Source organism: Papaver somniferum, chromosome 2 (assembly GCF_003573695.1).
Source record: "Papaver somniferum cultivar HN1 chromosome 2, ASM357369v1, whole genome shotgun sequence".
Lineage (NCBI taxonomy): Eukaryota > Viridiplantae > Streptophyta > Magnoliopsida > Ranunculales > Papaveraceae > Papaver > Papaver somniferum.
Genome location: NC_039359.1, coordinates 108,273,619 through 108,284,939, shown reverse-complemented (window position 1 = coordinate 108,284,939; position 11,321 = coordinate 108,273,619). Strand labels below are relative to the sequence as shown.

General features: G+C 38.2%; 1 protein-coding gene across 3 annotated transcripts; it reads right to left on the bottom strand.

Moving 5' to 3' along the window:
• Positions 1-34: 34 nt before the first annotated feature.
• Positions 35-4,494, bottom strand: LOC113348742 (dehydrogenase/reductase SDR family member 7-like). Of its 3 annotated transcripts, none has more exons than XM_026592594.1 (13): positions 4,348-4,494; positions 4,166-4,222; positions 4,018-4,073; positions 3,893-3,926; positions 3,295-3,393; positions 3,053-3,201; positions 2,801-2,839; positions 2,506-2,598; positions 2,052-2,150; positions 1,787-1,888; positions 1,533-1,616; positions 1,267-1,332; positions 35-660 (listed from the first exon to the last, which is right to left on the bottom strand). In XM_026592594.1, the coding sequence occupies exons 1-13, from the start codon at positions 4,370-4,372 to the stop codon at positions 568-570; spliced, it is 996 nt and encodes a 331-aa protein (XP_026448379.1). In that variant the 5' UTR covers positions 4,373-4,494; the 3' UTR covers positions 35-567. The 3 variants fall into 3 exon arrangements, with proteins under 3 accessions (XP_026448379.1, XP_026448381.1, XP_026448380.1); XM_026592596.1 differs by having other exon boundaries at positions 4,166-4,168; positions 4,348-4,477; XM_026592595.1 differs by lacking the exon at positions 4,348-4,494 and having other exon boundaries at positions 4,166-4,324.
• Between the last annotated feature and the right edge of the window lie 6,827 nt (positions 4,495-11,321).

Below are 11,321 nucleotides of genomic sequence, written 5' to 3'. Positions count from 1 at the left end.
TATTGGAAACTTCCAGCTATCAATACAAACAAACTAAAACTGTCTATTAGATTAACATCAACTGAAACTGTCAATTACATTAACATTTCTAGACAGTTTGAGTTGGAAATTTCCGGCTATCAATCCACAGATTAACGGATACTCCCAGTAAAAAAAAAAGTTATAACACTTTACAGTTGTAACTTGCAAACAAAAAAAGAACATTCTAAATGCTTCACCCATTATTTACCCTCTTGGGTTTAGAAGTTAAGAGGATCAATGTATGAAAATACATATGAAAGAGAGCTGTTGCTTGATGTTCATTATTTTCTGTAATGGGAATCTAAGTAACCTTTTGTTCCAGAACATCAACAAACAAGAGCAAAGAAAGAATGGAGACAATATTAGAAGGGAATCCGGGGAAGAAAGATGAACACAAGTACACCAGAATCAGCATCACCAGTTTAGTCGTGATGTCCTTCGAAAAAAGGCAAGATAATCACGTGTAAAGAGCATAATCATTAGTTTGCACTGGAATTGATGAAAAAGAGGCAAAATATAACATGCATGACCTAGGATCCACAACTTTTAAGCTGCCTTTTTCTTATTCTGGCCAAAAAGCAGGTTCCATGAGTATGTATTGCCCTTCTCTGCTGCAGCGCGTACTCGATTTCCACCGACCTGGATTCCGAAAATAAGCCCCAGAAGTAAATAACATAAATAATTCCTTGGAAAAGAAGCAGCTAGATCTGTTCGTATATTTAATTTGCACAAGGTTAATGTATGTTCAATATGCCGAAAAGCAAAACAGAATGAAAGAGATTGCATGGATAATTATAACGTGGACAAAAGTCGAAAAAGAGAGGAAAAAAATGCAATAACTAGGAAAAAGAGGTTAAATGAGGAACCTCATCCCGCTATTAAGAATCATGTATTACTCCAGTTTTTTTTTGTGATTGGATGTCTTTCGTTGTCAACAAAAAGGGAAACAAACATTTGTATCATTCATTGAGATGCCACCTCAATGATCTATGGTGCATGATTTTTGCCTATTCGATTGGAAACTGGATGCGGATAGATGCAAAAAAGTAAGGAAACACATACCTGCGAAAATACAGAAGAAGAAACACACTGATCTATACTCTTAACCAGGTGCAGGGTGTGTAAATGTGCAGATAGAAGTGGTGGTGCAGGTCATAGTGTGTAAATGTGCAGACAGAAGTGGCTTAGCATCTTGACACTACATTATCAAAGATTTCTGTTCTTATTCAGATATTAAGCACATACCTTGTCCATGATCCAATAGCCAATTGCTGGCATGTATTGCACCAAGTACATAATGGCAAGCACGGGCTGCAATTGAAAGAAACTTCACTCAGACATTTTCAGAAACAAAGGTTTTTGAGTATCCCAAAGTTTGATATGTTTGTTGGTATCTAGGATACTACCACTGGCAAGGGTTGCAATGGAGTACTAATGGCTTCCAACAAAATGTCAGATTTCTCTGGAAAACATTGCAAAATAAGAACGAAAACCAAATTACACACACTTACATGGTCAGATATCCAAGCTTCCTTCAATCCATGTGTTGCTGCAATAATTGTTAGCTCGGCACACCTTTCTGATGAGACCCGCTTCTGCCAACAATAAAATAACATGGCATTTGGGTGTCACATGTGTAACATAAATTTTTCCAAAGATTGTATTTATACAAACAACACCCCGTTGAATTACCCAGGCCAAATTCCACTGGTCATTCAGTTAAATATGGCTTCAGGTTAGCTCCAGTCCAGATTGAGATGCTTACCCCAAAAGAGCCCTTTTGAGCAGAAGTGCCTGCTCCAGTACCATTTGATGTATCTATAGGTCCAGGACAGACGACCGTTACTTTTATACCTTTTTGACAGAGCTGCACTCATGAGATAGAAAATAGTTGAAGCATAAACGTAATATCCAGATTCCAGAAAAAACTGAGAAGAATTTGGAATACAACAATTGTGACTGTTATTAATTTGACTACTTATCAAGAAACCGAGATTAAAAAAATGATAGTATTGATGTTAAGGGGGTACCTCAGAACGCAATGTATGGAAATATCCATTTAAAGCATATTTTGAGGCAGAATAAATAGCCTGACCTGGTGCAGGTGTCTTTCCAGCAGCACTGCTCATCTGCACATAAACCTAGTTAACACTTAAAGATGTATAGGAAAAATCCACCACAAGTTTCTGGGGTTAACCAAGGCTACGCATGTTCGTAGTGACGACGTATAACAAAGCCTCTCTTGGACAGACAACACCTTATAGGAAACCAAATCCAGTATCATATGTCATAACCACTTTTTAAATGAACCAAATGCCCCATAAGTTTGTGAATTTTATCATTAGTGATGACATCGACAAACATCTTAAGAAGTTGTTTATCCATGATGTAGCATAAGAATGAAATACAATCATAACTTTGTTTCTTTTACTGAAGACATCGTCACATATATTAGATTATAACTGGGAATTGATTCAAACTTACCACTACAAAATGACCTTTTCCTCTTTCCACCATAAGAGGTGCTAAGAGCTGAGTGAGAGTTATTGTCCCCACAACATTCACATCAAGAGTAGCCTGGTTACAAGGATGCAAACTGTCGAGATTATTTCTCCCTTGTTGTTGTATAACTTCAAGATAAAAATAGTTAAGTAGTACATAGACCAGCCTTTGACTATTCAAATCAACAGATGGAGGCAAAACTCTCGGTGAAATTTTTATAGTCAAGGACTGAGCTTACTGTCTGGATCAAATGACACGGTGAGTTTCTATTTGGTACCTTAAGACTTTCCTCAGTCACGTCCAAAGCAGATGTTTTCTGCAAGCACAGATTCAAACCAGCCAAAACAAAGTTACCTTGAGCAGGCGTATTTATTTTAAGTATTGAATCTTTTGGAGGATAATAAATTTTTACATTGACATCAATATTATGTCTCAATTACGTGATAACTTGAACAGATTTAGATACAATCCTATGCAAGACAATAATACAACTACCAAATAAATCTATTATGAGTTAATATTCACTCACTGGTCGTTCATACGCTGCATTATGGATCATATAATCAACACCATTAGCCGGATAATATGATTCTGCTGTCATTACGGTTTCTTTTAGAGACTCTTCACCAGCTGTCAAATCCAAAGGTAAAACCTTAACTCCTTCTGGTGCATGTTTACCTAGGATTGGTTTTTAAAGAAAAAAAATATTATAATTTGAATAAATAGAAAAAGAAAAAAAAAAGGAAGTGAAAGTGTTTGGAGGGAGATTACCAACAAGCTGTGATTTGACTCTTTCCAGTTCAGCTTCATTTCGTGCAGAAATTATGAGCTTGGCTCCTAAACTAGCAAGTTGTTTGCACAGAATCTCCCCTAAGAATCCAAAGAGAAACACATTATAGTATGTCATTTTCAAAACTAGTAACCTCATTTTTAGTAAGAGTGTTAATCATATCAGTAAAAGAGAACACTTCATTAAGAAAGTTCAACCGAAACAACCTATTCCATTACCCCTCATTTTAGTCTTAGAATAAAGTATTAAGTATCCATCTCCCTTAGAATAGCTTAACCATACACAAGAGAAGCTACAAAAAACAGATTAATTTCTTCCCGGATCACCATTGAATCCTCTACGTTGTAACATGGGAATCATAAGATTTAAGTGTTTTCTTAACTGAACAACGGGAGCGTAATTACTCAAGTACAGTTTCCTTTGTTACTTAACAGTCTTTAGATCTTCTTATAATGCCCATAAATTACAGTAACACAGTCTGAAATTAATTGGTCCTGCTATAGTGCTTCTACTGATGAACTCATTACTCATAGATGCATATAATTCACAATACCATTCCTGAGTAAATTGAACACATACCAATTCCACGGCTTGCGCCCGTAATCCAGAAAACCTAATTCCAATTATTAAATAACCACATTATCATATGAAAAACAAAATCAAAATAATAATAATAAATTGTTTTGAGCAACAAATAAACTCACCTTATCTTCAATTTGTTCTTGTTTGGCTTTCCCTCTGGATAACAACGTTAAATCCCCTACAGAAAAGAAAAATCAAGATTAGTGCTAATCCTACAGCCTAGTGAAGGAAAATGGAGTGAGGGAGAGTAAGAGAAAGAGAGAGGATTACCATCTGCAGTTGATAGTTTAAGTATGAATCCAATGAATAGAGATAAAATCAACAAACCTATCACCCAAATCATTATTTAAATTTCGACTTTAAAAAGAAAAAAAATCAAATTAGGTTTTTTCTTTCTTTTTCTACCAAGTCTTGATTATGTGCTATGAAGATACAATGAACAACAGTATTACAGTGAAGTCTGGTCCTTTGTTCCATGCGCTTGGAGTTGACACGTAGCGGAATCACAGTGCTGACAGGAACTCTGATGGTGAGCCGTTCTGTTCACCTCGTATTTCCTTTGCTTCTTTCCTAGGCCAAGCACTATGGTGCAGGGCATCCTTCCCGATCCCTTAAACGTGGGGAGGAGATATGGGTCATAAAGTAAATAGGGTGCCCTTTTATTCCTTCCCTACTTTCCGTGTAAATAGTGTCAAATGGAAACTCAGTTCCCGTTTTTCTTTTTTCCAATTTTTTTTCGTTGGAATGTATTTGTTTAGGTAAAGAAAGATAATTAAGAGTAAAAAAAATATATAATAGGTAAAAAAAGAGTTTTAGTAAAAGAAAGAAGTGAAAAAGAAAAGTTTTAGGATAAAACTAAAAAAACCAAAAACGGATGCTTAGTTTCCGTGTAAAAAATCACGGACGGATACTGAGTATCTCACACGAAAACTGAGTTTTCATGTGATTTTCCTTCCCTACAAGACGGATTAGATCTGATCCACTTTGCCAAGTAGAAAAGAAGTATCCCTACTCAAATAGGGATATGGAAGACCATAGTGGTTGGCAAATCGGATTTTTTCCTACATAAAAGGATAGGGAAGGGAAATAGGGCACCATAGTGCTTGACCTTATATGCCCAAGAAATTTTTATTTATTTTCGACAAAAACGGGAGAAAGTCCTGAAATTGACCTCACTTATAGCCCAAACTTATATATATCGGCTTATTTCATATCCTGCAAGAGTTTCGAGAATATACATATGCACACATTATAGTTACGGTATTCCATAGTGATCATGTGGCCTCTCTGAATTTACATATGCACACATTATAGCTTCAGTGCTTCACCCAATTGAACTTCTGATACCATTTGTATTGTATGGCTCGCCATCGGAGTTCTTGTATGACTCAGTACCGACCTTTTGTGTTGATTTTCCTTCAATTGCTAGTGTTTGCTGCAATTTCTGCCGGACTTTCAAACTATACAGAATGTATATTCATAATAAGTTCTAATGTATTTTTGAGTAGTATAGAGAAATATAGAACCTGTCTCAAGTCGTGGTAATTCCAATGATGAATTCCTTGTCTTGTTCTATATACCTATTAATGTTCAGATCATTTGGTTGAGCAATATTGACTTATTATTGTACTAACATAAATCTTCGGTACTTCAAGTGTATCCATCAATTGTATATTCATTCACTTAAATGAGCTTTTGAATCAGCTCGGGGTTAATTTCAGCTGAACTGTATGAACCAAATGAAGTTCTTGGCTCGTGCAATGCAATTAAGGTTGTCATCGACATCACTAGCTCATAGTTACACTATTGCGGATGCAAATACAAGTGCCAACATAGGAAAGTGCACGGCTCGGGCGCAGGTTAAAAAACAAGTGTTGCTAATACTTATCAGTGCTGGCGCATCACAGGTACAACCATTCCCTTCAACGTTGGTCATGCAAGTGTTGTTAAAACTCACCACGCTGGCCTTTTCCAGCGCCAACACTTTCTAACGGTTGAGTTTAATAGTTCCAGATCCAGTAACTCAAGGCGATGTCCTTTGCTAGCGCCAACACTTACTATCACTAGAGCTTACTAAACCAGCATATGTGCTAGCGCCGGCACCTTATATCTCTGGAGCTTGCTAGCTTCAGCACCAGCAATCACAACGTTGGCCTTCGCCGACATCAGCCCGTTGTTTCTTGACGCTAGCCTAGTGCTAGTGCCGACTATCCTCGAGGCCATATTAATACTAGTATTGTCTAGTACTATCCTCTTGTTACAACATCAATATCTTCATCACTCATATGTATCTCGAGTTTGAGCCATCTTTCGATGTCCCGGGGCGCAAATATTCTAAAACTGAGTCTCTCAGCTGAGATCACTTAAAACGCCACTACACGTAATTCATAATCTTACTGAGTACCATCTTACTTAATGCACATGGTTTGCATCATCAAAGTTCAACACTCAAATCATATTAACGCAGTTTGCTTTTAAACTCATGTAAATATCAATACTCTGCGGAGCACGTGTCACAATCATGCGGTCGCACACAAGATAACAGTATATCCCTCGTTATACAGAAGTATCTGAGCAGAAGAAGATACCTTCGTATATCTACTTTATCTTCACCCAATGAGGAGCTCTTCAACGGTCAAGATGAATAAAGTAAAGCCTAAACATAGGGGGAGGCAGCTACCGAGGGTATAGAGGTAGATGACATATCTAATCAGCATTAAATGCCATAATCTCTTATCTACACGCATAATCCAAGCACGTGGAGAGAGATAATGTGGCAGAACAAGATTGGATAAGGACAGCGGTGGACGAAGGTACAACCTGTACTAAGGCTGGGAAGTTCCCGAAGGAACATGGGGCAGCTGAGGTGTCAAAGTTCAACTGGAGAATACACGCGGTGAACGAAGGTACCATTCGTACGGAAGGTGTATCAAGAAACGATGGATCCACAGACAGCGAAGATATACCTGGATACGATGGGGCTATAAATACCAAGCTTCACCAACAAATTGAGGCATTCAATTCTTAGGAGAGAAAATCTAGTCTTAACCTTATACCTCTTTAATGTTTAGAACTTAAGTAGATAAAACAACTTGAGTTCTCTCTATTACTTTGCGAAGCATTTAAGATCTCTCCACCTAAACTTAATACAATCAATCACTCATTATCCCGTGGACGTAGACTACACAGTCGAACCACGTAATCACTTGTGTCAAATGATAACTTAGCTTTACTTTCCTTACTTATTATTCTTTGTTATCGTTTTGATCTCGAGTATCATTTACTTACTTAGCATAATCAGTTCAACAAAGATATCCTTACTACTTAGTATACGAATCTCTGAGTTGTATACATTACGTAGACTATGGGAAAATTAGTAGTCACAGTTTGGCGCTAAAAGGTTTTCTGCTCACCAGTTTGAGTTTTTTTCGATCCTTTTGTTTTTTGGCATACCATATCTTCTTCAACGAAGAGATCTGAGTGCAACAAGGGTGGATATCACTTACTAGTGACTCGTTCATCCGGAAGTTACGTAAGTTCTTTGGAGTTCATAGCCTCCAAAGACTTACAAATTTTCAGATCTGCATTTTCTTACCAAAGCTTTTTTCACAAAAAGCCAAAATCTTTGTTTTGTACTACAATAGCGTTCTTTAAGGCAATCTCCTTTAGATCTGAGCACCTGCACATACTAGGGAATCTCAGTGAACAGTAAGGAGAAAAAACGTCTCTCGAGGCATTTAATACACCTTCATTTTATGATTTGACACCCTTTTAATCATTTCCAACATTTAAGGTTGTTTTTTACAAGGCTGTCATAAAACATTAAATACCCATCTTTTCAGACATCATTCGAGTACTTTTCTGAAAAATCTGCTTAGCCATCTTCTGTGTCAGAGCATTAATTGTTATTTTCACGAAGGCACCCGAGTAGCAAAATTTTCTGTCTTTTCTGTGTCTGCAGGGTAACAAAGATCCGAAGATATGCAGAAAACAAACGACGTACCAACAAACTCTCAGTCTGTTGTTATAAGAGGGAGATCTCAAAATCCATCTCGAACAAACCAAAGAAATGAAGCATAGGATGGACAAAGCGAGATAACAATAATAACGGTTGCTACAAAACCACCTACCCCTACTGAGGGGATGGGGCAAACATCAGGAGCGCAACCACTATACGGCATGTCGTTACCAGATCGACACAATGCCGCGAATCCACTTACGACCAACGAAGGGTTGCCCAGAACCTTAGCCCCCACGGGACGAGGATTGGGAAACCTAACTCCAATACAGATTTATCCTGATGCTCCGGTAATAGAAGAAGGTGGGGATGGCTCTGAGGATCCAGCTGACAGCACACCTCAGGGTGGTGGAAACCACGAAGAAGAGCAAATAGCAGCAAAGGTGGAAGCCTTGCTACTACGTAAAAAGGAGCATGAGGACGCAATACACGCAATTTCTCAGGAGAACCAGAACCTCAAAGACATGCTGGACATACTGATTGAGGGTTCCCAAACTCACCCTCCTTTGAAAAAGGGTGAGAACGGAGCCATCTCAGGAAGACGAAAGGTGGGTCTCAACCCAGTAAGAGATAACCTACCGGGGAGAACAAGAAGAACACCTCATGATCCAAATGAAATAGATCCAACTTACAAGCCATCTCAATGTTATTATGATGATACATTCTCTAGAGATGCTCACAATGTGAACATGGTCATAGAGCAAATGGAGAAAATGCGCAAAGAGATACAAGGACTGAAGATAGGCCACGTAGTATCAAGGCTGGAAGAAGTGCTCCAAGAAGCGACAACATCTCTGTTGTCTCTCCGCATTCTAAGGGAGCCTGTCCCTGCAAAATGCCCGGTACCTACGTTTCAGATGTACAATGGTACCTCAGATCCCGCAAATCACCTACTTTACTATACTCGTGTCCTTGTCCATTGGGAAAGAGATGAGATAGTACTTTGTAGGTACTTCCCAGCAAGCTTAATAGGATCAGCATTGGCGTGGTATGAAAACTTACCAACAAATTCAATTGACTCTTTTGAGCAATTTTCTACGGTGTTCTTGGAGACATACATGTACAACAAGTCAACAAAGGCGGGGTTAGATAGGATATTTGCATTAGCGATCAGACCCAGGGAAACATTGATGCAATATACAGACAGGTGGCAAAAGACTTGTCAAGCAATCGGAAAAGTCGACCCAGAAATTAGCATTAACTGATATAAGTACGGACTTGACAGGAACTCAGCTATCTTCGTGGAACTTCACAGCAGATCTCTGGACTCCGAAGGGGAGCTTAGGTTTATCCAAGACCGCTACATCAAACTTGAGGAAATACAGAAGGATAATCCCAGAGCACAATCAAAAATTGTTAGAGCATTGCTCGGTCGAACTCGCATGCGTTGCTATCTCAAGCATATTTGTCAATGTTAGTGATCAAAACTATAAGTGTTGATTTCTAGTCTACTATAGCTAAGTCTCGTACTAGGATAGAAAGTATAGTTGAGCTCAAGAACTCCATGGCGATTCATCATACAAGACGAAGAACTACTCAAGGAACCGGTGGAACTTCTCAACAAAAAGGTATGTGGAGACTTGAACTTATCTATCACTCAAAAGTCTATATATTCTATCTCCTACTCTTTGAGACAAAAAGTCATATGCTATATATAGACTTTGATTATACACATTTGGTATTTCGAGCCGAGTATACCTCGCCTATCTATATCTCGAAATATGTGTTGGTAAGATTTTCGCTTCGATCAAGTTTATCTTTACCTAGTGACGAAAGTCATGATATGTTTCAATCACTTTGAAAATTGCTTTAACGAGAATGGTGTAACAACTATATAACGTCCTCTAAGAATGTTTCAATGATTGGAATGAGAGTTTAGATTACATAACCAATGGTGGACATAAGCATTGTTGTGGAAACACATTTATGTATAAGTCCTATTCCTTAAACCAAAGTTTGCGAACTTTGTTGATCAAGAGAACCGGAAGAATGGCGTGATCCAAGTCCGCGAACTCAGTCCGTGAACTGCCGAAGTTCTCAAACCCGAGAATTTCTACTGGAGTTGGCAAACTATTTGCGTGAAGCTAAGTCTGCAAACTCATACCACGAACCGGAGAAGTTCTCATACCCGAGAATTTCTGCTGGCGTTTGGAAACTCTTCCCGGTAACTTAAGTCCGAAAACCTAGTCTGCGAACTTGAGAAGGTTATATATCTAAAGATGATTTCTGAACTTAAACTTAAAAATATGCAAAACGGTGGCTATAAAAGTTCATGAACCGATTCAAGTGAATCAAATCATCTTTTCTTCAATTGTGTCTTGTGTAGTACATGAGATTTCCTTGCAATTGAACAACTCTCTAACTAGTTCATCTTGAAGTCATTTGAACTAGTTATGGTGAAGAAGAACATGGTTGATATGAAATGCTCATATGGATAACCATTTGGTTAACTATTGTTGAACCAAGAAGTGCATAAGTTTGGGTACGGTTAACAAACCCAGAAGCGTGCATTTCATTTGTGTATAACAAGCTAAGTTTTCGATCTAACGGTTGAGAAATATTAGCTTGAATCTAAATTAGGTTTTCATCTAACGGTGAATATTGATTGCTTTGTTACCAAGGTAACTTAATTGCAAATCCTGATTTGAAAGACTATATAAGGGGACATCTAGCATTGTGCAAAACTAATCCCCACACCTTACGTGTGATACTAGTTTGCGTGCTAGAGTCGTTTCTCCTTTAACCTTTGGTTTTCTTCTTATAAAACCAGGTTAACGACTTAAAGACTTCATTGGGATTGTGAAGCCAGACCGATACTACTTTTATCGTAGTTGTGTGATATGATCTTGCATCTTCTATCGTACGAGTACAATCATATTGATTGGCTTGAGATTGATATCTCTGATAGGCAAGATATAACAAGTAATCACAAACATCTTCGTCTCACTATTTGTGATTCCGCAACATCTTGTTTCGCTACCACACAATTAAGATTGTTGTGAGTTGATTGATAACTCTAGGTTGTTCTTCGGGAATATAAGACTGGATTATCAATTGGTTCCTGTTCACCTTGATTATTATCAGAAGACGGAACAGAACCTTTTAGGGTTTATCTGTGGGAGACATATTGATCCTTTGATAGACTTGTTTGTGTGAGACAAATTTGTTTATTATCAAGTCTTCGACTTTGGGTCGTAGCAACTCTTAGTTGTGGGTGAGATCATCTAAGGTAATCAAGTGCGCAGTATCCTGCTGGGATCAGAGGCATAGGGAGTACAACTGTACCTTGGATCAGTGGGAGACTGATTGGGGTTCAACTACAGTCCAGTCCGAAGTTAGCTTGGAGTAGGCTAGTGTCTGTAGCGGCTTAATACAGTGTGTGTTCAATCTGGACTAGATCCCGAGGTT

Bases quoted from the DNA above. Each gene is read 5' to 3' on its own strand.
- LOC113348742 (XM_026592594.1), bottom strand. From the start codon at position 4,372: ATGGAACAAAGGACCAGACTTCACT. The intron at 1,889-2,051 runs GTACCCCCTTAA...TCATGAGTGCAG, and splicing joins TCCATACATTGCGTTCTGAG to CTCTGTCAAAAAGGTATAAA. The intron at 1,617-1,786 runs GTAAGCATCTCA...TATTGTTGGCAG, and splicing joins CTCAAAAGGGCTCTTTTGGG to AAGCGGGTCTCATCAGAAAG.